Consider the following 26,763-nt stretch of genomic DNA (forward strand, 5'->3'; position numbering starts at 1 on the left):
TATTAAATATATTAAATGAAAAAATATTTTAGTATTTATATATTTTTAACTTTATTTTTTATATACGATCTTACACAAATAACATAATATTGTATATTTTTAACTAATTTTTAAATAATAAATTTAAAAAATTGCAAAAACTAAATCAAATCAAATTGTAAAAAATTGTTTTTGTTTGAATTGAATTTCATAATTCATTCAAATCGAACTGCACTTGATTTTTTTGTTTGCTTCGAGTAATTTTTAATGTGAAAATCAAACTAAACCACACTATGAACATTCTTATTCACTCAAATTCTTGAATTATAGGTTTTTCTTCCTCTAAATTTATATTTTGAACATATTGACTAGTGATATCTTTTTAGCTCACATTTTTATTTCTAATATATGGAAAGAGATACATTATTTAAAATTATTTTACTTAATAACTCATATTTTTGTATGAAGTATTTACTGCTCGAAACAATAACTAATCTTTGTTAGGAAATAACGTACATACAAAGTGAGGATTCTTGTCTCAATATAATTTATTTTATAATAATGTTGGAATTCAAAATTTGGACAACTTGATTAAGAGACAAAAGTCATTATTATTTATATCTATTGACGGATGCACATTGTGAGTAGTGGGGGCACTTGCCCCCACTACTATTTCACACATAAATATTTTTTTTATTTAAAAAATAATATATTTTTTAAAATAATTATATTTTAATAAAATAAATAAAATATATTTAAATTATTATATGTATAAAATATAGATTCAGAAAAGAGATTCACTTATTTGATATTTATCAAACTTTTGAAAGATATTAATTCTCTTATGTGATAAAGAATATTTCTTAATAACGAATCAATTTTTTTAAAAAGTCTAATTATAATATATATAGAGTTAATCTCCTATATACTGAACACTGATAGTGTAAAAAAATTTTATATTGGCAACCAATTATATCTTTTAATTATGTCATGTCATTGTTAAAAGTAAATGTGTTTACAGTGACATGACACAATTAAAAAATATAATTAGTTGCCACTGTAAAAATTTTAGACTGGACATGAAATTTACAGTATGCATGTTTACCTTTTGCGTTTTATAGTTATTGTATATGTTGGTTAAAAAAATTAAAATAAGAAAAATCGGAAGATTTATGTTCCATTTAGAATTGTTATATAAAATATTTTAAAATAAATTATCATCCAAAAATATATATTAGATATTAAAAATATGTTTATATCATAAATAGTGTTAAATTATTATAAAATAGGTCTTTAAGATTGTAGTTCTAACCAAACATTTAAAAAAATGTCTATGATAGATAAATAAGTCATATTTAGGATATATATTTTTAAAAAGTTAGGTTCAAATCTATTAAATTATAATAAAATTTAGTCGAATCTAATTTATTTTCATCTTTACTTGTAATCATAGATATAAAAACTTGTAAAAAATAATTATGATATATATTTATGTTTTTAAAAGTTATATGTAAAATTTTTAATATTACAAAGATATAAATAAGTATTGCCCCCACTAGTTAAAATTTATGGATCCGTCACTGTTTATATCGATTAGTGTTGATGTGATAACATGTATATCTTAAAAGATAAAGTATAATAATAATAACTACTAATTAATTATAATTAATTTTAAGACTAATTAATTATAATTAAGTTTAAGTTATATTATAGTATAAAAATATATTTAATTCTATTAATAATTTATTTAATTTTATTTAATGATAGTGAGTGTAATTTATTGGCTAAACTACAATTCTTCATTACATATAAATGAAAATTAAACTTCTTAGTTAGCCATTTAATAATATTTAATCATTTTCCTTCATCAACTTATCCATGAGTACTCTCTTCCGTTATTTTTATAAAAGCAAAGTCAAAGGCGTGCCTTTGTTCTTCTTTTTTTCTTTCTTCATATATATATATATATATATATATATATATATATATATATATATATATATATATATATATATATATATATATATATATATATATATATATATATATATATATATATATATATAAAACTTTCTTACATTAATTATTTTTTAACAAAAATACTTCTAATTACGAGTCGTTTTTGTAAATTCAGTATACAATAAATAGAATATACAATGTCTTAACTTCTTTTAGAGCCTAATTTGTATTATATAAAATGTATTTTGAGAATCTTACTTACACGGTCAATAAAAAATAATGGAAAAAAGTATGTTGTGATAATATAATTATTCTTTGTTAAATATATGTATAAAAATTAAAAAAAATGGTGAAATTAATTTTTTAATGATAAATTTAATAGATAATCAATATTTCCATAATTAATTATAATGATAATAAAATTTTGTTTTGATAAGTTTGTTAAAAAGTGATTTTAAAATATTATTTTGTATGAATATAACGAAACAATTAGTCTTATATAATAAATCTGAAAAAAAATTTAAAAAAATGAAAAATAATTTTTTTAAATTATTTACATATTTAAGTTGTTGTCTTAAACATATACTCATTATATTTTCTTTTACAAAATAAAAATACATGTCTATTTTCTTATATATAAACAAATTTTTATTATTTTTTTCTTGGTAAGGGTGGAAACAAAGAAGGTGAAATCAAGACAAAGTTAGGTTTAATTTTAATAAAGTAAGAACCCTAACTAGAGTAATAGACCATGAATCTCAGAAAGAAGTGCAAGAAGAACCGTAACTCGTCAAAGTGAGAGTAACTATATTCACTTTGCTTAGAATGACATGCAAATCCACCAACTAATCATGTTGAAGTAGGATAAGAAAATCAAACATCACCTAGAAGTTCAAGTGCACTCATGTGAAGTTGATAATGCCATGTAAGATAGTATGCACTACTTGTCTACAATTTGTTTTATAAATAAGACGGCGCACACTGATCTATTAAGCTCTTCGAAGACCCTCTTTAATAGCTAATAGTTTCACATAACTTCCTTCCACGTTGACTTTTACTAAATGAGACATTGAGTATTACCTGTAACGATGCATCAGGATTCATACTTTTAACGAAATAAACTACAAGTAGTGGAAAGAATCCAACTACTTAAGGTTTTACACTTAAACATTTTATGAAAATCACAATAACAATATATATATATATATATATATATATATATATATATATATATAGTGATCCAAAAACTGTAAGGAAAATTATAGGTTATCAGTCAAATTTTTTACCACATCTATACAAAAGTAGCTTCCAACTACATCACCACTAAGCATGGCTCGCAAAAACTGTCAAGTCCTCAAACCTATCCTTGCCCTACACTCATGTAAACATAATCATTGCAATCCAACCATCAAGAAAAATGCAAGGATAAGTTGGAGTACAAAAGAATGATTATATATCGAGTATAGAAGTAAAAGTATTTATACTAACAACACAAATATGTAAACCATAAAACAACTCGCAATATAATCTACAACTCAACACCACAACCAATCACCTTAACATGACATTCAACACCTTAAAAGAGTAAGAAATTCAAAAACATATGACAAGTCATATTTCACCACACCATCGTCATTCAACCATGTAATAAAAAACATATGAACAGCAAAAAATCACAATACATCATATGCATACACTTCAACTAATGCAGCATCACACATTTACTTATGCATATCTTTTACAATAGAACGAATAATATAAGTGACTTAACCTTATCGAACCAACAATCCTTTTTACACTTGTTAAGTCAAAAGCCAGTGTGGGATACCAATCCCTATCAATGTGATTTCTCGAATGTTGTCATCTAAACTATGAATTTTAATATTATTTTCAGGGTATAACAATTTGAGTATGAGTTTACCACAATATTAGCTTGCAACACTATGCTCCCTACAATTTTAGTCAGTTGAATACCCTCCAAATACTGCACCCTTATGATAGTCAATTAGGAATTGGTTTCCCAACCTTGTACTTTACTCAATTGCTCACTTTATACATGTATTTTCAATCTTGCCTTCATACGGATCAAGAATGGCCATTTGTAATCAATATAATTCGACCTGACCCATATACTATGGTTACTTATAGTCGACATGCCTCAACTCGACCCACATACCATATTAACTAAGGTCACAAAGGAGACTGAACCATCCATTCCATGAGATAACACCTACTAAAAGAGGATTTTTCAACAATTGGACTTGTAGAGCATCACAACAATATCCACACTATGAGATATCCAACTTTAAAAAATAATCTCTCATATAGACCTAAGTCAATTAACATTCCTAAATACCTATAGCATTCTCAGCATCACATCTCAACAATTCATCAATAGTTATAATCATCTACATGTATTCTCTTAGATCAATATACATAAAACAAACAACACCAGTCAACATACACACATATAATAGATCCACCTAACTTATCTATGTTAATTGTATCATCAATATACATTGAAATATATTCAACCTTCATCACACATCATGTAAGCAACCAACCCAATGAGATAAGTAGAGAAAATTACAAGTTAAAAGGTGAAACAAGTGCTTTGAGCACTCTAAAGCTCGCTCGGAGCACCTAGTAGCTAACTCTAAGCGAATTCCAATAAAGAGTACCCCTCGAAGTCTTGTCCAATCTCTTAAAGCGAGCCAACCTCACTCTAAGCGAGAAAATTTTGTTCAGAACGCCCAATAATTTGCTCTAAGCAAGCAAATTCAGGGACCACCCCTGAAACACAATATCACCTCGCTTTGAGCGAGTAAGTTATTGCTTTGAGCCACCGAATTTCACTTTTAAGAAATTCAAATTCGTTGAGCGAACCAAGTCAAAGAGCACCTCTAATTTGGTCGCACTTACTCGCTTTGAGCAACTGAAATTCCCACTCTAAGTGAGAATACCTAAAACATGCATCCTTCAAGAACAAAAATAACATTTCAAATATTCAACACAACAACTCCAAATTTTCTTATCCCATACAATAATTCATTCATGTAACTTTGAAATCTTCCAACTATAACAACAAACAACTCAAAAATTGAAGAAAATGACATATGCAACAATAATACACCAACCAGATCATCAAATCTTTCTTTCTTCACCAAAAACACCAAGAACACCAAAACCCAACACAATTAATCACCTTTCTACCATCAACACAATCACAATTTTAATGAATTTTAAACAATATTCAATTCAAAATCCAACAAGAATCCAATCATAATTTCTCTTACCTTGGAATCGAAAAGAAAGGAAAAAAAAAGAGAATGAATGAGCTCTAAACAACTTAAAGCTCCACACTACATTCCTCACAACACGATTTCAAGTTCTCCAACACCTTCAATTCAAGAATAAATAAATCATCTATGCTTTATGAAGGCTAAGAAATGATAAAGAAGTCTTAGAGAACCATAGTTCCTCTTTCTAATATTATTTCTTAAGAACCGCACTTATGAAACTTTATTTTAAAAGAAACCTTATATACCTACTTCTTAGGGTCAAACTAGACCTCTACTCAAAGAAATCGTATGAAACACCTAAAGACTCCTTAGGACTTCCTTAACTCCCAGAGTCTTTCAACAACACTTCCCCCACACACCACAACACATAATTATTAAAAAATAACAACTAATAAAATTGTACAATGTTACATTGCCAATGGAGGAAGAATTTAATATATACTAAATTAATGCCCCCATGAGTACATTCTTTAAAATTAGATCGAACCATGCTACAAACACATGAGATATTCCATCTAAGATTACTAAACATAGGGTCGACCCACACATGAAGCCATTAAAACCCTTACTTTGGGCCCCCTTAAAATTTTTTAAGACCCCATAACTTTATGTTTGACTCCTTCAAAATCCAATTATTTTGTTGTTCAAGTTCATCATTTTTTCAAAAGGCATAAATTATCCAACCCAAGGTTACATATCTTTTTCTTTTCTTTTTATGGTTGATTGTTGTCTTTCACTTTTTCTTATTTTGTGGTGTTTGACTATTTGTAACACTCACTAAAAGGATATTTTTTTTTTAATGTTTCTTATTTTACAGTGTTTGAAACACCTAATTGTGATATTATTCTCAATACCTACTCGATTACTCCAACAACTAAATTATGTTTTTCTTCTATTACTTTTTATTTATTTATTTATTTTTTAATACTATTTTTATACAATTTTTAATTAATTTCTTTCTCCATTTTAATTGTTATTATTTCTATCAATTTTAATTGTTTTCACCTTCTTAGTTACCCAGTACATGAAATTGTCAAATTAGTAGTTAGTGAAATTAGTAAAAGGAGAGGAAGAGTTTAAAAATGTGACAAAGTTGGTAATTTAATAAACAATTTTACATAACCAAAGCTCTAAAGATAAACTTTCAATAATTTTTTTTATTAAAATATATTTATTTATTTTTATCAAAATATATTATTATTAATTTAAAAAATGCCCTATTTTAAAATTTATTTTAGGTCTAAAAATTTATTAGACCGAGCCTAGCTAAACACATTATGCAAATGCTGGTATCAAGCCCACCAAAACACTACTATAACGAAAATAACATCTATACTAACACACTATTATAACGAGGATAACATCTATATTCATTTGTATGAGGTTCACACAATCCTTAACAAAAGAACAAGAAATGACCACTTTTGTATCAACACCAACCTTCATCCAATTTTTTTAGGCATGAGGAGGATCCCTCAAAACATCCATCGTTGTCTCAACTTGTGATGAACATTTCAGACACAAGTCATTTGATAAGAGATGAAAGTATTGTCTATTTTCATTGATTAAGAGAACATTATGATGAATTTGACAAAAAAAAAAACACTCGAATTTTTCTACAATAATGACTTTCAAATTTTTCGTCTAATAAAATTTTTAGACACATCATTAAACTTTAAAAGTTGTCCATATGTTGAACTTTAAAAAAAATGGTTGAATTACCCCATCCAAATTTTCATTCCTTTAATTTATTTAATTTCATAAAAATATATATTTTTAATTAAAATTTGACTTTTTAACAAATCCATTTCAATACAATTAACAAGAACAATTTTAAAAAGTATTATAAAATTAATAAAATTTAATACACTAAATTGATTTGCTATGTATAGAATCAATTTTTTTCCTTATAAATGAGAAATTGAGAACACAAAGAACAACTTATTAACCTTTTTTCTAAAAAAAGAAGGGCCGAAAACGAGAGAATTAATTTATTGCAAACATATGGCAAGAGTGTTCCATAATACTTCTACTCATTTTCAACACACTTAATAGCTATATAATTTTAATAAATCTTTTACTCAATATATGTTTTAAAAGAAGTGGTTTATTTATTGTTTCCCCAAAACTCTGAATGACCTATCACTGTCGGTTCTTACAGGATTCGCATTCAAACAAGTCACAAAACGACAAACATCGGAGTAAACCCTCGTTCCACTGTGCTCCCTTTGCAAATTGATCCATTGGCCTCATCAAGTTAAGTTGAGAATAGATAGGAATTAGGAACTTCAACGCCAAAGAAGTTTCACTCCCAAAACACAATAAATACAACCTTTTTTAATCTCTCTCTCTCTCGTCTTATATTGTACTTGTACACTGTACTAGCAGTATTCTACTAATCTATCTCCACGCACATACGACCCAGCCCAAAACCCAAGTCTGACATCACCTCATTACTACTAATTAATCAAACTTAACATTTCCTAATTTTTATTGCCATGCGACTTTCCCATTTATCACCTCATTTTCTGATAAAAAAAGTTTACACCTTTCCGAACAACCAAACGAGATCGAGAAGAGGACCTTCTGCTTCCGCGTCCACCTTTTCTCTCCCGCTCGGGTACTGCTCCTGCCACTTGCACTAGAACCTTAATTTCTGCGCTGTGTATCGGATCCAACTTCACTATAGGGCACTGCCCTATTGGCTTCAATCATTCCTCTTCTTCGGTTAACGTGAATTTGGTCAGAGACCCCATCATCAGACAGAGCTGGTAGGTGGTGGGTATTGGGTAAGTGAGAAAAAGAAGCGTTAAAAAAATCAAATTTTGCAGGTTGACCGGTAGATATAGCAAGCAAGGGAGAGCGTGTTAGTAGAAACCCTAGAAAGTAGAAGCGAAAACCATATAAGAAAAAGATCAACAATACAAAGCTTCGTGAGGGTAAATGCCCTAAAAATTGTTTTTTTTTTCTCCCGCTGAGAAATCGTTGAAGGTTCCCATGCCGGTTGATTTGGACAATGTTTCCACAGCTTCAGGGGAAGCTAGCGTGTCTTCCTCCGGCAATCAGACAGTGCCGCCAAAACCTGCAACTAAGAAGAAGCGAAACCTGCCAGGAATGCCAGGTTTTATCAACAATTTCATCATCTTTTGTAGCTTTCACTAAAAAAAAAATCATTTTTTTTTAATTTCTGAGTGTTTTATTTTTGTGGGGTTATTCAGATCCGGATGCAGAGGTGATTGCTTTGTCGCCGAAGACCCTGATGGCTACGAACCGTTTCGTGTGTGAAATTTGCAACAAGGGGTTTCAGAGGGATCAGAACCTTCAGCTTCATCGAAGGGGTCACAATCTGCCATGGAAGCTTCGGCAGAGGTCGAGCAAGGAGGTGAGGAAGAGGGTGTACGTGTGCCCCGAACCCACGTGCGTCCACCACGATCCTTCTAGAGCCTTGGGGGATCTCACGGGGATTAAGAAGCACTTCTGCAGAAAGCACGGCGAGAAGAAGTGGAAATGCGACAAGTGCTCCAAGAAGTACGCGGTTCAATCCGATTGGAAGGCTCACTCCAAGATTTGCGGCACCCGAGAGTACAAATGCGATTGTGGCACTCTATTCTCGAGGTTTTTTTGTTGCCTTTCTTTCACCCTTTGTGATACTGTTATCACTGTTTGTATTTGGAGATGTGGGGTTTGTGAAAGTTTTGTTTTTTATGAAGGAGGGATAGCTTCATCACGCATAGGGCCTTTTGTGATGCGTTGGCAGAGGAAAGTGCGAGATCTCAGCCTCCGACTGCTGCGAAGGCTAGTTCGGAGTCAGATTCGAAGGCTGTGACTGGTGATTCGCCGCCCCCGCCGCCGCCGACGGCGGGGGCAGTGGCGGCTCCGCCTCCACTGCCACCTAGTTCTCAGTCAACCAGTGTTGTTGTATTGCAGACACAAAATCCAGGTAGATAATATCCGAATCTGGAAATTGAAGTCTTCTTGGTCGTTTCTTTTGTCGCGTTTGATATGGTTAAAACTAGACCAACAAAACATTTGTTGTTTTTATGGGTGGTGTTCTTTTTTTCCTTCTCTCTCTGTGATCTTGGAGCTTACTAGTTTTTGTCTGCTATCGTGCTTTGTTTTCGTCCGTGTTGTGTGACTGTGTGTATCCATAACATCAGGGCAAGTGTAGAGATTCGAGGGCTAATTAAGTAATAAAATTATGAAAGTAATTAAAGAATGAAAATATATAAATAAACTGGTGAAAAGGTGTTCCTTGGAACTGTGGGATGTAAACTATGCAATTGTGGACAAAGAAACTCAAAAGATTCAAAAGCTAAAAAGAGAAAGAAAAGCTTTGTTTTTTGGGGGTGGAAGGGGGAGTGGATTTGAGAAAGGAAACCATTATCTGTTCTTTTCTTACCAACTTTAACATTAAAGAAAAGGCACAAACTTTACAAGTTTATGCATCATGAGTGGCTGCTTCTTCACCCCTCCATAATAATCAATAACCAATAGTAATATCATTCTTCTTATTATTAATACTACTATTATTTCCCCCCATGTTTTGATCTTTCAGAGTTGCCTGAAAATTCCCCACAAATCGTAGAAGAACCGCAGGCCAATACTGCTATGAATGGGAGCTGTAGCAGCACCAGCACCACCAGCTCAACTAGCAATAGCAATAGTGGTACTGGCAGCAGTGTATTTGCAAGCTTGTTTGCTTCATCAACAGCATCTGGAACCGCAAGCCTTAGCCTCCAATCTCAAACACCAGCATTCACTGACCTAATTAGGGCCATGGGACACCCAGATCACCCTGGTGACCTCTCAAGGCCTTCATCATCGGAGCCCATTTCTCTGTGCCTTTCTACCAATCATGGGTCATCCATTTTCGGAACGGGAGGGCAGGAGCGCCGTCAGTATGCCCCACCACCACAGCCAGCCATGTCTGCCACTGCATTACTGCAGAAAGCTGCCCAAATGGGTGCAACTGCAACAAACGCCTCTTTTCTTCGTGGATTAGGCATAGTGTCATCTTCTGCATCAACCTCATCTGGCCAACAAGATAGTATGCAATGGGGTCAGCAGCCAGTTGAGCCGGAGGGTACCTCAGTTCCTGCAGGTCTTGGACTCGGGCTTCCTTGCGACGGTAGCTCTGGACTCAAGGAGTTAATGATGGGGACTCCCTCCATGTTTGGTCCAAAGCAGACCACCCTCGATTTTCTCGGGTTGGGGATGGCAGCTGGGGGCACCCCTGGTGGAGGCTTATCGGCACTCATCACCTCCATTGGTGGTGGTCTGGATGTCACTGCTGCTGCAGCATCCTTTGGTAGTGGAGAATTTCCTGGCAAAGATATTGGGAGGAGCACTTGATATTTTGGGTGCAAGGACTGTTGTATAGAGCTATATGGTCCTTGTACGTTGTGAAGTTGCAGTTCCATTGTGGATGATTAGTAAGATATAGTATGCTCCTTTTGAGCAATGCCACAGGAAATGCGCTAATGTGTCGTTTTGGATTATCTGATGCCCTCTAATGTGGGCGGAAAACCATGTATATTTATTACCGTATATTAAAGAAAAGATCCAGAGAGCCTTCTTTCCATCAGTAATGTCACGAGTTACAATATTATGTTTGCTCTGGACCACTGGATTTGGTGAATTAAGGTGTTGTACGAAAGGTTGAAATTGATGTTGGGCTGGTGTCATAGGTTATAGTAGCCATAATGTTGCATTTGAAGACTACATCTACAGTTTTGAATTGATCAAGAAGTGAATTAATTCGTCTGTTGGATGATTTGTTTGGTCCATAGCTGTAGCCTGTAGACATAAATCAGGAAACTTTGATGTTTTCTTCTATTGTTAGCAGTAAATGGTTGGTTGAATTGAATGTTTATCGCGAATATGCATTGTCATTATGTAGTAAAGAATTATATTCCATTGAAGTTCAATTTTTCCCTGATGAATCAAAGTAAATAGCACTTCGTCTATAATTTTCTTACACATTGGATGCAATTGCAGAAGGAAGAAATTAAAGAAAGAATTTTCTGATGAATAATAATTAGAAGCGTCCCCAAGTTGCATAAGCAAACACGAGCTTTTGACATTTGTATCATTTCGGCATGAAGAAACCTGTGCAAGGCATTTAGGTGTGCGTGTGCGGTGGCCTAAGTTTTACTTTTTGGCAAAATGACTAAGCTGCATTCATTGACACAGACGGAGCGGGTTTGGTGAGGTTGAACTGCGGACCTGTTTTGATTTCACAATGAGATGTCATTTTCTTTTACCATTCCAATTACGTACTCTATAATAACGACACTCTATCATTCTATTTTACTCATCTTATCTTCTTGAAGAAAGATTCCCTTCACCTCTTCATTTGTGTCTTCCATATTTTATCATATTATTCGTTTTCGATGCAAAAAGGCCAGTTGTCTTTTGAAGTTGTGGTGGGGCAACCAGAATTTAAGAACCGATGCAATTATCAGGTGAAAATTCACCTTCAAAATTTATGAACCAGTACAAATAAGTCCTTCTTCAATGATTTTAACATTCACTTGCAGGTAAAAATAGAAATAGAACAAGTCACGTAGCGAGATAAGTTGCATAGATATTATTTACGCCACATTGGTAAAGGCAACAAGTCTCAACTCACAATAACAGATTTGTTTGTTGTGTTTGTCATAAAAAAAGAAGAAAATTTATCTGTTGTGAACAACGAATGGTTCAATTGTTTATAAAAGTGTATTGACAAAACTACATTCAGCCCTGGTTAAAAGCCTTTTTTTATATTATTTTTATTTAACTCCCAACGTTTTCCTTGATATATATTCTTGTATATTTTGAAAAATTTTATATTTATTTTATAATAAATTTTAATCACACTTATGCATTTAATTTTTATCAAAAGGAAATAAACACGACTTTTTTTCCCAATATAATAGTACCTTTGAAAAATCTATTTCCAAAAATTTTCTGCCTATCCATCATCTAAGATGTTTATTTATTCATTTATTTTGCTATATACCATGTTTATTAATAACCAGTCGTTAATCCGAGTAAAATTAAATTGGCTAAAGTCTTGAATAAGAGTATTTTAAATGAAAAAATCATGGTCAAGATGATCACTAGATGAGCCGGTTGTTCGCTAAAGAAAAATAGATGAAATGAAATAAAGGATCCAGAAAAACCTTGTTGACCATTACATGGTCAAAAACAACACCCGAAGAAAGATGCCATATTCCTTACTAATATGTGTTTTATTTTTTCTTTGTTTTTAAGGTAAATAAAAAAAGAGATAGCCAGCCAGACAGGAGAGAGAGAAAGAGAAGTAGGAATTTGATAGCGTTAAACTTAAACTGTGTCCCCACGCTTTTTAGGTTTTTTGTGGAGCTGGTCTCAAGTTACACACCCACAGGCCACAGCAGAAGACTCAAAAAGCGCCGAAAATTTTCAACATAATTGCGCGCTTTCATAACCGGTAAGTAAGAATGATTTTAATTCTTCAAACTTACTCTTCACAATTCCGCCATCAATATGATTTCGCTCTCCTCTTAGTGCCATACCCTTTTGCTCTCGACATCCGGTCTCGTGTGGTGTTTTTTTCCATGAAGTTGAAAACTTTGAATAACATTTGTTCAAATTTCAATATTTCAGATTATGGGTGCGGTTCGTTTCTCTTTCTCGTGAAGCAAGGTTTGGTGGGGGGTAGAAAAGGAATGAGTTTTTTTAATTCAAATCACACCCAAAGTTTAACATTCTTCTTAAAGGGGGAAACTGAATTAAGGGCATTTTGCATAAGGGATTAAGATGATACCTGGCATTCTCTCAAGGCTGAATGCCACCATTTACTGTCGTATTCGGGAAGCAATAATAACACGGCAACAGGGAGTGCCAATATCCTTGTATAGGAATTCAGCTCTGTCTCTTTCTTCACTCCATTCAGCTTCCTTTTTGCCCTGTTCCACTCCATGCTCTTCAGCACTCAACACAAAATCAATGGCTACTGCCTCGCATTCCAATGCTCTGCTGGGAGATGTTTATGTTGATGGATTAATCTCAAGATGTGGCAGTGTGCTAGACTACACAAAGCCTTCTGTTGTGTACTGCAATGACAGAACCCATAGAGGTGGCCTGAGAGCTAGTGTGAATCTAAGGAGATCACAACCTTTGTATGGTTCTTTGAGTTGTGGATGTTCCTCTTTGGATGTTAATCGGCGGATCCGGGGTTTGAGTTTGCTTCCTGGGTCGTGGCTCAGGAATTTTTCTACATCTTCTTCTGCTTCCTGTCCAGCTGGGGCAGCACAGGATGTCTCATTTGGTGGCAGCACTCCTGATGAACAGCTTGCAAGTTCCTCTTATTCGTCTGATCTGTATGTGATTGTTTTTCTTTATATTTTGAAAATTCTGTTTCTGCATGAATTGCTTTTAATAATTATATAATTTGGATGCCGATTTCAATGCCATGAAGGAAGCTTAGCTTATTCATAAGATGATGATTCTGTTGTAAGTTTCATTAGTGACACTAGCTGTTTCCATTTTTTCACATTCTGAATGATTTCCGGTGAGAGTCCAATTCTGCTTTTCACCAGTTATTTGAATAGCTTGTTAGCTGATGATTATACTTATAAACATTGTGTTATATTTTTCCCTGCTGGTACTTACTTATTCTGAGTATTGTGTATTGTTATTCTCAGAACTACTGTTGGTGGCAAGATCTTGAAGATGATTTCAGGATCTTGTTACCTACCGCATCCAGATAAGGAGGAGACTGGAGGAGAGGATGCTCATTTTATTTGCACAGATGAACAAGCAATTGGTGTTGCTGATGGTGTAGGTGGCTGGGCAGATGTTGGTGTTAATGCAGGACTGTTTTCCCGGGAACTTGTATCCAATTCAGTGAGAGCAATTCAAGAGGAGCCCAAAGGTTCTTTTAATCCAACAAGGGTGTTAGAGAAGGCTCACTCAAATACAAAGGCCAAGGGTTCATCAACAGCTTGTATCGTTGCCCTTACTGACAAGGTATTTTATTTTTTTTATTCTGAATTTTGACAATAAAAATAGTCTGGTCCATTGTGAATGAACATAATGAAAGTTATTTTTTACAAGTTTACGTGTGTCTGGTATAATGGAAATTGTGGTGGTCATGAACCATGATATACATTTTTTGTTGATTTTATCACTAATGTTACTTTAGATGTTACATCACCCCAACACTTTGTATTTCGAAATGCATGCTATTTGAAGTAAGATTATGTACAAAAGCAAATGGAATTGCAGATTACAATTATTATCAAATTCTTGACTGGTATTGTGTCTCTCGCCTAGCTATTTTAAAGTCAAAACTTAAGTTGCTTCAGCATAGATATAGAGTTAAAGCATGCTAGGAGTTCTACCAGCTTTTTCATGATTGAGTGATGTTTTGCTCAAGAACTCTGACATACATATCATCATGTGTGCAGATACTTGTTCTTAAATATTGTCTAACCAGTTCCTAGGTCTCAAGTTCTTGTGTATAATGTCTGATTGGTGTTTTAGCTGCGTCTTGATGGAGTGAAGCTCACCTCATTCGCAGCCAGTAAAATTTTTGTTACTTGTAAATTTGGTGGGTTGCACTTTTGAGCTAGTATAAAAAGGAAATTGTAACATCAACTTATTAATTTTCATCTTGGTCCAGGGACTACATGCTATTAACTTGGGTGACAGCGGATTCATTGTGGTTAGAGATGGATGCACCATTTTCCAGTCCCCTGTTCAACAGCACGACTTCAATTTCACATATCAGTTGGAGAGTGGCAATGGTGCGGATCTACCCAGCTCTGGTGAGGTAAAGTTCACATATCAACATTTTTATTAAGATCTAGTTTTATTTGTTTCCAAATTAGCATGTTTTCTACTTGATACAGTCCGTGGTAGAGGGGTGGAGATTATTTGGTATTGTCCCTGTTCTGTGCAAGATTTCACGGGTAGGAAAGGTGGAAAAATTGTAGGGGAGTGAAAATGGAGAGATTTTGATTTATGCTGAATGGTACCTTGTAAACTTGTAGAAGGGGTGAAAAATTAAAATAAGGTACATTTAGTTTCCATCCTTAACACATTTTTCCAACACCAAACAATTGTAAAATGAAGTTTTGGGCCTATTTTCTTCATTCACCTATACAAAGCAAATTTTTGTCTGGTAGAGCATTCCTTTTTAGTTCTCCCACCATTATGATCCCTAGTATTATTCCTTAGGTTGCCTAATGGAAGATGAAGTTCATATTCTTAATTCTTTTCTGTAAAATGAGTATGTCAATTGTGTGCTTATATGGAAAGTCACACAAACTAAGCATATCTTTTTGCAACAATGTATCCAGGTTTTTAGCATACCTGTTGCTTCAGGAGATGTGATCATTGCTGGAACAGATGGCTTATTTGACAACTTGTACAATAGTGAGATCACTGCAGTTGTTGTGCATGCAATCAGGGATGGACTGGAGCCACAAGTAACTGCTCAGAAGATAGCAGCACTGGCTCGACAGCGAGCACTGGACAAGAGTAGGCCAACACCATTTTCTACTGCTGCTCAGGAGGCTGGATTCCGTTATTATGGTGGCAAACTTGATGACATAACTGTTGTTGTGTCATACATATCCGACTAAAAGTCTGTATGGATAAAGTCTAGAAGAATTTTTAAGAATTTTATTAAAAATAAAATTTATTTTTTAGTAGAGTAGTTCTTTATGCTTATATCCAAACGTCAGAGTGAGTTTTGGGCCATCTTCACTTTGTATATTCATATCTGTGCTACATGTGCTGTTAGGCTTGCCTATCACTTTTTAAACCGAATGAACTCATTTGTAACATGTTCTCTCAAACTTGAGCTGTCAATTTTGTCATCACAAAAGGGTCATTGCGGTTTTACTTCCTCCCTTCTATCTATACAGTAATATAAATTAGTAAAACTTATTTCAACTAATTTTATTATTTATATATGATTTTCATTTTTGCTGATTTGGGATGATTAAGATGGAATAAGAATTTTTTTTCTATTCTATCGTAACATGTCTAAAAAATGAAATAAATGTTTTATTTCATTATGTCCATTTCACTCCACTATTTTGTTTTATCTCTTAAAACTGGAAGATAGCTCGGTGGGTACTGGATGGAGCAGAGACATGTAATGATGTAACATAAACTTAATTTTTGAAAGTGTATTTTAAAAAGTAAAATTATAATTATTAATTATCTTATAAATGTATTCATGACAAATTATTATATTTGCAACGTTGTTAGATATTTAATGGTTATTTTATAATTCAACTTTAATGACTGAAGTTGTTAAAATGTAGATGAGACCTTTTTTGACAAAAAATATAGATGAAACTCTGTATTCTGCAGTTAACATTAATATTTTATCTAATAAATTTTATTTTCGTCTCGGTCAAATGGACTAATGGAGAGAGATTTTCCTAATAAAATCTCAATGAATAGTAGTACCAATGGTAGGTTTTATTCTAAAATTATATGCGTTTGTGTTTTTTTTACAAGTATTTTTCTTAAGAAATAATCTTGTCCAAAGCACTGTATTATACTTAACAGATATTCAAGTTTTGATTCATAATGTTATAAAAGCCTGGTTCCTTCCGTGAGATCTAACTCCATTGCTAAATTATTATGCTTAAAAAGTTAAAGATTATAACGGCTATTATAAATCTACTGTTCATTGGCTTTAGTAGCAAGCTGCAATGTAGAGAAGCTAAATTTATTTATACTATCACCAACAGGTCACGTGAAACATTCGCCTTCAACCTCGTACCATGCATAAAACACAAACACATGCAAAACGTGCAAAACGTGACAAAGGCATCTAAAACTCTTATTGCACTACACACATCAGAACCGAAAGTCTAAATTCTAAGATGGAATCAAACATGCCTTATTTTCAGAACTCTCCTTCCTTCAAAGCTGATTCTGTGGCTTTGGTCTTTTTTATCACCCTCTTGCTCTCTTCTTCTTTCCCTCTCTTCTTGCTGTTTTCTGGCCTCTTCTTGCTCCCACTCTACACCTCGACTTTCCCTCGGTTCTTCTCCTCTTTCCCCTTGTTCCTCCTCCTCTCTCTTCTGTTGTTCTCTTCCAGCCTGTTCTTGTTCTTGTTCCTTCCCTGCTGTTTCTTCTTGCTCTCCTCTTTGTTCTTCCTCTCTTTCCTTCTCTTTTTCCCTTTCATGCTCTCTTTTACTCTCTCTCTTTTGTTGTTCTCTTTTAGCTTGTTTCTGTTCTTGTTCCCTTACTGCTGTTTCTTCTTCTTCTTCTTTTTCTTTTTCTTTTCTTTCAGCTTGTTTTTGTTCCTTTTCTTCCTCCTCTTTTTCCTCTCTTTTAGCTTTCTCCTCTTGTCTCCTTTTTTCTCTCTTTTCTTGCTCTCTTTTACCTGCTTCTTCCTCCCTTTCCCTTTCCCTCTCCCTCTTCTCCTGTTCCTTACTAGCTTCTTCTTCTTCCCTTTCCCTTTCCCTCTCCATCTCCCTCTTCTCCTGTTCCTTACTAGCTTCTTCTTCTCTTTTAGCTTGTTCTTGTTCCTTTTCTTCCTCCTCTTCTTGCTCTCTTTTAGCTTTCTCCTCTTGTCTCCTCTTTTCTCTCTTTTCTTGCTCTCTTTTAGCTGCTTCTTCCTCCCTTTCCCTCTCCCTCTCCCTCTTCTCCTGTTCCTTACTAGCTTCTTCTTCTTCCTTTTCCCTCTCCCTCTCCCTCTTCTCCTGTTCCTTACTAGCTTCTTCTTCTCTTTTAGCTTGTTCTTGTTCCTTTTCTTCCTCCTCTTCTTGCTTCTCCTCCTGTCTCCTCTTTTCTCTCTTTTCTTGCTCTCTTTTAGCTGCTTCTTCCTCCCTTTCCCTTTCCCTCTCCCTCTTCTCTTGTTCCTTGCTAGCTGCTTCTTCTTCCTTCTTAGCTTCTTCTTCTCTTTCCCTTTCCTTCTCTCTCCCAGCTTCTTCTTGCTCCCTCTCCTCCTCTCTCTTCCTCTCCCTCTCTTCTTGTTGTCTTTTAGCTTCCTCTTCCTCTCTCTTCCTCCTTTCCTCCTTTTCCCTTGCTTCCTTCTCTTCCTCTTTTCTCTTCCTCCTTTCCTCCTTTTCCCTTGCTTCCTTCTCTTCCTCTTTTCTCTTCCTCTCCTCTTCCTCTTCCTTTCTCTTCCTCTCCTCCTCCTCTTCCTTCTTCCTCTTTCTCTCCTCTTCCTCTTCTTTTCTCTTCCTTTCCTCCTCCTTCTTCACCTCTTCCTCCTTCATTATCCTCTCCTCTTCCTCAGCGCAGGAACTACACCCGAAAACGATGGAGTCATCGTCAGAACTTAAAAGCTGGTCAATAGTTCTGTTACTCACACCAAAAGAGGTAGCCAGTATCTGTTTGTCTAGAACATGAAGCACTGATCCCTTTCCCGCCAAAAACTGAGGACGGTTTTTCTTTGCTGAAGTGCTGAAGCCAAGAAAAACAAACGGTCCATCGTTGAATGACATCTGAGCCATTGGATGAAACCTAGGCACCACAAAAGCATCCCCTTCATTAACCTTAAACCTCATGTTTTGGCATTCTGTCTCATCATTGCTGATTCCACACACTGCTCGGACCATGCCTTCCCCTTCCAATACCACCGACAACTCTGTTGCCTTTGGGTTCCAATGAGGCCCCAATATTGATCCCTTCAATTATAGTAAGAAAATAATTTTAATATAACTTCATAAACTTGTGTACAATAACAAGTATGACAAAACTTAGGTATAGTAACACACAGATATAGTAACAGTAACACCTGTAGTGATCTCTGACTTTACTCGGAAATATATTGAAAACATAATATATTTTTTATTGAAGTAAAACTCCGATTTCAATTTCAAATCTGATGGAAGAATAAGACTAAGAATAACACTAACAGTACTGTAATTAAGTTTTGTACTAAGTATGAGTTACTATAATCACTGACCAAGCTCAAATGCACCATCAGAAATCCAATGTTGGTGCGCTTCAATGATTTTAGTTGCTTTTTGGTCACTGCTATGCTCCATCCATCATGGCTTTTGAAGTCAGGGTTATTTTTAAAGATGTTGTATGTTTTTAGTTTCTTGGAGTTGGACCCAACGCCTAAAAAGTTTTTAAGAAACGAAACCTCCAGTTCCCGGATAACATTCCTCTTCTCTGAAACCGCATGCACTATAGCTGGGGTGTTGCTCTTGTTAATGATTTCTTCAATCACATCATCCGGTACCTTAAAAAAGAATCAGAATTTTGAGTTTCCAAAATTCCCAATAATGCAACAATAGACTCCTAAGATTGCAAAAACAAAACGAAATTTGTGTAAAAATATAGCCATATGTTTTGCAACCTTCTATTTTGAACCAGAATACTTGCACAGTTGGTTATTGGAGGCTAAAGTAATACCTTCAAAGCTGCTTGCATGATTTTCTTATCAAAGCCCTTGACCATTTCACTGATCCTTGAGTAAGCACCGATTGATGGATCCTGCATTTGTGGTTAATGTGAACTACAGCAAACAAGCCTTAAATTTCTTTAAGTTCAATGAAAGAAAGAATACATATGCAGCACTTACGAAAGTATTGTCTTCTGTATTGGTAAACATTGCATAAATCCTAAGTTTCCTTCTCTCAGCATCTAAGTTGCTCTGTATGTAGAAAACAGATCCTTCATTGAGACTGCAGAGATCTCCTTCCCGTAAAGGGATGCTGCTAGTACCACCATCATTTGCTTTAGTTAGCTTTCCACTCCCTGCAATCCCCAGTGAGTTGAATGTGTTGAAATTAATTTTTTTATAGAAAAATATTATACATGTTCCCCTATATTATCTTGGAAATATGAAGAAAAAATGACAATTGTTATATATCTGTAATAACAGTATGAACACTATAGTTTGGAACCGAAAAGTTAACTCTCAATTGGTTTTATGCAGTATTTAGCTAAAACTTGTAATCAAAACGGGAGAGATCTTTTGGCCGAATAGCTGTTTAATGCGTGCCAAGTAAAAGGTATTCTATCAGTTAATTTCAATGTAGGATAAAAGTAAAAACATAAAAAGGGTAATTGAAAGAAATGGACCAAAAGCTGAGTCATGAGAATACTGTGGGCCAAGGTTTTAAAATACTCTGCTTATCCAAAATATCGAGCAATATCAATAATCAAAACAAAGTTACATTTATTCACAATTTTCCACATTAATATAAGACATGGCGACAAAATTACATAGCTATCACAATTAAAAACCTTGAATATGATGTGATTAGAATTTAGAAGTTTAAAGGGCATGTACCTGTATGAACATAAAAGACCATGTCTGCATGGAGAAGCACAGGAAGAAATAGCGAGTTTGGCTCCAACGTGAAGAACTGAAGATGGTAGGGTGGTTTCTCTGGTCCTTCCTTGATATCAATGGCAGTGATCTCTCCATATTCAGTGGCAAGTAATGTCCTCCTCTGGTCCTTTTCCACCACAGATCCTTTCTGAAGCTTGACATGATGATCTTCACTTAATGCACTCACTCCACACAAGGAAATAGTAACAAAGAAGAAAAAGACTCGTGATAACGGCGAAGCATTGCGAGGCTCCATTATCAACAATGTGAGATGGAAACTGTGATTATGCAGTTTGCAAAGGTGGCTCTATATAGTGTAATGTGACCAGCATTTTATGGGGTGCGTGTCTTGTTTAAAGACACGTCATGCAAGTTTATACAGGTGGCAGTTTACCAAGCAATTGTGTATACCACAAAATTCCAAACACTTGAGAATGAGATCACTATGAATCTGTCATCTTAAATTAGTAATTTTATTTTGTTAAAAGAAACTGAGGCACCCTCCAAATTTCGTCATACTAGAATAGTTAACACAAACAAGAATAGTTAACACAAAGACTACTTAAATAATTATTAAGAAACTAATGGTCATAGAAATGCTACCACTCTTCTTTCAATTAGTTATATTACTAAGATGATCATGCTATCAGAGTCAAAGCCAAATATTACATTTAAAGATGTTGAAACACTTTGTGATTTTAAAGAGAGATAAAAATTTGATTGGTGACTGTTTATTTTAATAATTAGTTTACATTTTGAAATTATTTCATTTTCAGTTTAGTCTTAAAACTTATTTAGTTGTATAAATTAATTATTGAATTCATAAAATTCATGTCATGTCGGTATTTTACATTTTATTTTAATCACTTGAAAATTAAATTAATACTAAAAATGTAATTCGTACACATAAATAAAATTGCAGGTGCATGTAAATATTACAGTATTTTTTTTTCGCAAATGACATTTATTCTTATAAATTATATATTATACATTAAATTTAACTCCTGATGTTTAATATATGTATTACAGTAAAATTTCCACAAAACATTTATTCTTATAAATTATATATGATAAATTAAATTTGCTCTTAATTATATTTTTAGTCTAAATTTGAGATACATATTTTATTATCCTCTAAATTTAAAATTTGTATTTTTAATTTTCAAAATATTAAAAATTATTATTTTACTTTTTAAAATTATTTTAAAATTATTTTTAGTCTCTTGATTTAAAAAAATATATTATTCTAGTCCTTTAAAACCACTGATAACATAATTTAGCAGAGACTAAAATATTTTAGATATTTTATAGATTAAAAATATAAATTTTAAATTTGAAGAATAAAAATAATTTTATACTATATTATATTATAATTTTTTCCATTGAATCAAATTAATACATATTGACCTAAAAATCAAATTGATAGATATTCAATACTATACTATTATTTATATATTTTATTAATTTAAAACTATTTAGGTGAGATTCATGGATGGGCTTATTCATAAAATTATTTTATTGCAAGTTTGTAATAAGGGAAGGTTACGAGTGAGAGGAGGGCAAAAGCCCAAGCCCAAGAGTTCAACGACACAGTCTTCTTGCTCGTTGTGCTGCTGCTAGAGTGCTAGGTATTGTTCTTATGCAGAGTTGCACTTTCAACCTTACATTTCTTCACACTCACTCACCAATACGCTTCTTCACAGGTAAACCATCGCGCTATTCGCTGCTACGATATTGTGATTCTTTGGAATTTCTTACTCTCTGCTTTTGCTGCCATTGTTTTCGCTTATGAATTGCAACTTCCACTGTTTGTTTTGTTCTAGTTAGGGTAAGAGAAACGCCAGCGAAAAGGAAATTTACATTTCTACACTTAACAATTTTCCTATATTTTTAGTTTCATTTCTACCATTTAAATTGGTTTAGCATTTTTCTTTTTCTTTGATTATTGGCTCTATTATATGATTTAGTACTACTTTTCATTAAATTTAGTTGCCTTGTGGATTTTGAGAGTTGCTTTTATTTAATCCTGGCACTGGTTGCAGAGAGCTGAATTGCGAATACAAAACAGATGGTAAATTACAGGGACTTTATCATTATAATTTCTCTTATTCTTTTTTCCGTTATAATCTGTTTTTTTTTATTTTTTATTTTTATTGTTAACATCTGGTTATCTCAGTATTCATCCTGTCTTTCCTTTTGCTCTATTCAATCTTTGATTTGGGTAATATTGTTCACTATATGTTTGGTACAATGCGACTTATGAACAGGTCCACATGCCAGGCTCTCTAAGGGGTTTTCCTAATCTTGTATCTTCCTCCCGGATTGAAAAGCTAGTTTCTCTCTTACATTCCAAACAATATCTGTCACCATGGCTTCAGTCTGTACGCCATCTTAGCTTTACCGATGATCACGGTAAACAACCTGCTGGAGAATCTGATGACTTTTTTTATCCACAGTCAGACTCAGGTTCAGACTATAGCAACTGTACCAACGAGGCATACAAGGTTGAACAATGTTTGTCGGAATCAATTCCAAGTAGACCTTTGAGAGGTAGGGAGCCAATTAAGCAGCATCCACATTTCCGGGGATATGATAGAGGTTCCCATTCCTTCCCTCTCCGATTTGATGACCCTGATGAAATGGATACAAGTAATAAATCTTCTCAAATTAATCTTGCATTTGAGGGCACAAATGTGGCAGAAACAAATAGGGATGCTGGTCAATCAGGAGACAGTTTCCTTGATAAATTCAAGCTTGGTTTTGACGATAAAACAGTGAATCTGTCAGATGTTGCAGCAGGCAAGCTATCTGAAGAAGCAAAGAGGTCAAATCACAATCAACCAGCTCAAGAGTCTATGCCTCAAGATGCTGATGAGATCTTCAAGAAGATGAAGGAGACTGGTCTTATCCCCAATGCTGTAGCCATGCTCGATGGTCTATGTAAAGATGGTTTGGTTCAAGAAGCCTTGAAACTTTTTAGTTTGATGCGGGAGAAGGGAACCATTCCAGAAATTGTCATTTACACAGCGGTTGTGGATGGATATACAAAGGCCCACAAGGCTGATGACGCCAAAAGGATTTTCAGGAAAATGCAGAATAATGGCATTTCACCCAATGCTTTCAGTTACACGGTCCTTATACAAGGGCTCTACAAGTGTAGCAGATTACAGGATGCGTTTGAATTTTGCTTGGAGATGTTAGAAGCAGGGCATTCTCCAAACGTGACAACTTTTGTAGGCCTAGTAGATGGTTTCTGCAAGGAAAATGGTGTCGAAGAAGCTAAGGGTGCCGTCAAAAAAATAACAGAAAAGGGTTTTACTATTAATGAGAAAGCTGTCAGGGAGTTTTTGGACAAGAAAACACCATTTTCACCCTCTGTTTGGGAAGCCATCTTTGGGAAGAAAGTCCCTCAGAGACCATTTTAAATATCTCAGATAATGTAAGTTTTTATCTAATTCTTTTACTAATTTGTCAGACTATTTTCTGTCTTTATGTAATTTATTCTTAATTTTGGTGTGCCTATTTGAATTTGCCATAAAGGGTTCAACAGGTAGTTGTCGTTTTTTGAATGTACTTGTCCTAAATTAGTTAGTGTTTGAATGATTTTTTCACTACTTTAGTAATTCAACTTCTTCTCTCAGTCTAGAATTTTGCTAGCAGCTGATAAACTCAGTAGGATCTAAATGTGTTTCAGATCTAAATATATTTGTACATCTGAAATGTATAAATATAAGAACTCGTTTCAGGGTTCATTTTATTAAATGAAACCATTGACCACTTCAATCTTCTCTCAATTTTTCCCTTTGTCTTCTTTTTCTCACTCCATCAATTTTGCAGAAGTACTTTTCCATTTCTATCTGGTATTGATTGAGATTGTGGCATAATCAAATTTGCAATGGAAGCAATAGGGATCCGCTCTTGTTCTTGTTGTCCCTTTCTTCACTTTTGGACTCACTTCTCACTCGTGTAGTTCGTTGCATACTTGTGGTAGCTTTGGTATAAGATACACAATTTCTTAAAATTCCAAACTTGTACTAAGGTTCATCAGTTTTGATCTGAATTTCAAAGCACAGAGAAAGGCTCACACTCTGTTTCTAAATACTTGTTGCGGATAAAGGTTCTGATTGAATCCTTGATCTTCGTAGTTTTTCCTGTACTACCTGATGAACGCATTGATGTGATATTGGATGGGTTATTGAGGGAATGTGATGCTTGTTGTGGCTTCCATCTATATAGTAGATTGGACCCTTTGTAAGTGAAATTGAATATCTCCTTACATGTGAAGATCGGGTTGAAAAACAATCTCTCAAATATCTTATGTTAATTTAGCTTACAAGAAGCAAGTAGGTGTTTTTCTGTGTTTTTGTGTTCTAGTTTTTAAAAACTATTTTATAAAAATTTTCAAAAATTAATTCGTAGAAAGTAGGAATGGAAGAAGATGAAAAATCAAAACAACTTGATGTTTTGGTCTTTATTTTATAAATTGCAAAAGATATATTTTTACTTAAAAATATAGTTTTAAAAATAAGCAACTGGGTGCTAAATTCATGGCTTGTCCTTCGTCGTTGCTAAGTTTTGGTGCAAATCTGATTCCAACCTCAGTTATTTCCGATGATGGGTCTCTTCTTATTTTCATACCTTTTAAATAGGGGTGATATAATAGTCAATTTAACCTAATTTAACCTTGCTTATTTTTGGCTTCGGCTTGTCCTAAAACAGGTTGTATTGCGATGGTTATTTTTTATTTTTTTTTAATAACTACAATGTTGGTATGATGTATCTACTTGATTAAGAAATATAAATCCTCATTACTTATGTCAGTTAATATTGATTGTGATAGACTAAATCTATAGTTGATGCGAGTTAAAAAAAACTTGATTCAACTAGTCCTGAATATTTATGGGTTAAGTTTGCTTAATTTGCCATTATTTAGAAAGAAAAAAAATGGATTATAAGATTGTGACTTATAAACTGACTTACCAAATAACTAATTACATAGAACAAAAAAATTAAAAAATTAAATTTTAAATGCAATGTGTATCCATTGATAACATGCATTGGCCAAGAGAAAAAATCACCCCTTTTGACTAGTGAGTAGGGATGGAAATAGGTCAAGTCAGATTTTGAATATATATAGGTAAGGTTTTTATGCAAAATTAAAGTCTAAGTTTGATTTATTATCTATCATAGGTCTTTTTTATAAGTTTAACATGATATTTTTGAAATCCTGTTTAAATTATTAATGTTTGGAAGTTTGGCCTATTAGCCTATTTAAAAGGTTGTTTAAATTATTAATGTTAATTAGATCAATAAATTTAATTTTTAAAAATAAAAAATATATTTTTAAATATAGTTTACTCAGCATTATTAAAATTTAAATTTTAAAAGAAATATAGGGGAAAAATTGAATAATTTTCTATTGAAGGAAAAATTTATCTGTAATTATGTATGTTATAATATATTTAATTAATAATTTAATATTTATAATTAAATATTAATTATAAAAGAGATGGTTTTAAATTTAATAAAAATTGAATTCAATTTTTTAATATTTATTTATGAATTATTTAATATTTATTTATGAATTATTATTTAAAAATTTATGTTAAATTTACGTTAACGATAAGATCTATTATCATTTTTTGCATCTCTTCGAAAGTTTATAGTTGGTGAAAATTTTCCTAATTTATAGCTACCATATGATCTATTATATAAATAAATGAATGCTCTTTTCCATTATGGATAGCAATGGTATGACCAATCATTGTGGGTGATATACATCATATACAGGTCGTAAAATTATAAACTTATAATAAAAAAATAATTGTATAAAAAAATATTTTAAATATTGATAATTTATTTTTGTTTATAAATTTATTTCTTTATTTATATTTTTAATATATATATATATATATATATTATATTATATAAATAAATATATTGATATATCAGGTCTAACAAGTTTTTTTATAAGTCTAAACTTGACATTTTTATTAAATAAGTTAAGTTAAATCTGACTTTAAAGAAATCAAATAATAGATTTTGTTTAATGTCTGACTTATTTTCATCTCTACTAATGAGATTTTCTATTTCCATAATTGAAGCAAAATGGTTTAAAGTGCATATAACAATTTTAGAATATGATTACATAATTACTGTAACATAAAAATTAGTAAAAAAAAAAACATAAGATAGGGTTGAACTTAAAATTGACATTGAGGAGATTTTTTC

The 26,763-nt window shown here is 33.1% G+C and overlaps 4 protein-coding genes across 10 annotated transcripts; 3 read left to right on the forward strand and 1 right to left on the reverse strand.

Moving 5' to 3' along the window:
- The first annotated feature begins 7,523 nt into the window (after positions 1 to 7,523).
- LOC109800794 (zinc finger protein GAI-ASSOCIATED FACTOR 1) lies at positions 7,524 to 11,119 on the forward strand. The gene is made up of 4 exons (XM_020361670.3): positions 7,524 to 8,361; positions 8,459 to 8,855; positions 8,951 to 9,180; positions 9,796 to 11,119. The coding sequence occupies exons 1-4, from the start codon at positions 8,238 to 8,240 to the stop codon at positions 10,590 to 10,592; spliced, it is 1,548 nt and encodes a 515-aa protein (XP_020217259.2). The 5' UTR covers positions 7,524 to 8,237; the 3' UTR covers positions 10,593 to 11,119.
- Positions 11,120 to 12,524: 1,405 nt separating this feature from the next.
- Positions 12,525 to 16,118, forward strand: LOC109801575 (putative protein phosphatase 2C 80). The gene is made up of 5 exons (XM_020362684.3): positions 12,525 to 12,696; positions 12,873 to 13,588; positions 13,913 to 14,237; positions 14,893 to 15,042; positions 15,572 to 16,118. The coding sequence occupies exons 2-5, from the start codon at positions 13,026 to 13,028 to the stop codon at positions 15,854 to 15,856; spliced, it is 1,323 nt and encodes a 440-aa protein (XP_020218273.1). The 5' UTR covers positions 12,525 to 12,696; positions 12,873 to 13,025; the 3' UTR covers positions 15,857 to 16,118.
- An 827-nt stretch (positions 16,119 to 16,945) lies between these two features.
- LOC109801342 (RmlC-like cupins superfamily protein) lies at positions 16,946 to 20,829 on the reverse strand. The gene is made up of 5 exons (XM_020362390.3): positions 20,491 to 20,829; positions 19,777 to 19,952; positions 19,608 to 19,688; positions 19,153 to 19,434; positions 16,946 to 18,871 (listed from the first exon to the last, which is right to left on the reverse strand). The coding sequence occupies exons 1-5, from the start codon at positions 20,786 to 20,788 to the stop codon at positions 17,123 to 17,125; spliced, it is 2,586 nt and encodes an 861-aa protein (XP_020217979.2). The 5' UTR covers positions 20,789 to 20,829; the 3' UTR covers positions 16,946 to 17,122.
- A 1,226-nt stretch (positions 20,830 to 22,055) lies between these two features.
- Positions 22,056 to 24,834, forward strand: LOC109800619 (uncharacterized). 7 transcript variants are annotated; one of them, XM_083066287.1, is made up of 5 exons: positions 22,057 to 22,160; positions 22,236 to 22,360; positions 22,522 to 22,603; positions 22,800 to 23,971; positions 24,370 to 24,834. In XM_083066287.1, exons 3-4 carry the CDS (start codon positions 22,601 to 22,603, stop codon positions 23,955 to 23,957), a joined length of 1,161 nt encoding a protein of 386 aa, XP_082922413.1. In that variant the 5' UTR covers positions 22,057 to 22,160; positions 22,236 to 22,360; positions 22,522 to 22,600; the 3' UTR covers positions 23,958 to 23,971; positions 24,370 to 24,834. The 7 variants fall into 7 exon arrangements, with proteins under 7 accessions (XP_029127601.1, XP_082922413.1, XP_082922412.1 ...); XM_083066286.1 differs by lacking the exon at positions 24,370 to 24,834 and having other exon boundaries at positions 22,800 to 24,101; XM_029271767.2 differs by lacking the exon at positions 24,370 to 24,834 and having other exon boundaries at positions 22,575 to 22,603; positions 22,800 to 24,101.
- Positions 24,835 to 26,763: the final 1,929 nt, after the last annotated feature.

The sequence above is a fragment of the Cajanus cajan genome, chromosome 11 (genome assembly GCF_000230855.2).
Source record: "Cajanus cajan strain Asha chromosome 11, NIPB_CcT2T_4, whole genome shotgun sequence".
Classification (NCBI taxonomy): Eukaryota; Viridiplantae; Streptophyta; class Magnoliopsida; order Fabales; family Fabaceae; genus Cajanus; species Cajanus cajan.

Coding starts and splice junctions, on each gene's coding strand:
- LOC109801342 (XM_020362390.3), bottom strand. CDS start 20,788: ATGGAGCCTCGCAATGCTTCGCCGTTATCACGAGTCTTTTTCTTCTTT. Junction 19,953..20,490: donor GGTCTTTTATGTTCATACAG/GTACATGCCCTT, acceptor TGGGGATTGCAG/GGAGTGGAAAGCTAACTAAA. Junction 19,689..19,776: donor ATACAGAAGACAATACTTTC/GTAAGTGCTGCA, acceptor CCACAAATGCAG/GATCCATCAATCGGTGCTTA.
- LOC109801575 (XM_020362684.3), top strand. CDS start 13,026: ATGATACCTGGCATTCTCTCAAGGCTGAATGCCACCATTTACTGTCGT. Junction 14,238..14,892: donor TCGTTGCCCTTACTGACAAG/GTATTTTATTTT, acceptor ATCTTGGTCCAG/GGACTACATGCTATTAACTT. Junction 15,043..15,571: donor ATCTACCCAGCTCTGGTGAG/GTAAAGTTCACA, acceptor CAATGTATCCAG/GTTTTTAGCATACCTGTTGC.
- LOC109800794 (XM_020361670.3), top strand. CDS start 8,238: ATGCCGGTTGATTTGGACAATGTTTCCACAGCTTCAGGGGAAGCTAGC. Junction 8,362..8,458: donor AAACCTGCCAGGAATGCCAG/GTTTTATCAACA, acceptor GGGGTTATTCAG/ATCCGGATGCAGAGGTGATT. Junction 9,181..9,795: donor ATTGCAGACACAAAATCCAG/GTAGATAATATC, acceptor TTGATCTTTCAG/AGTTGCCTGAAAATTCCCCA.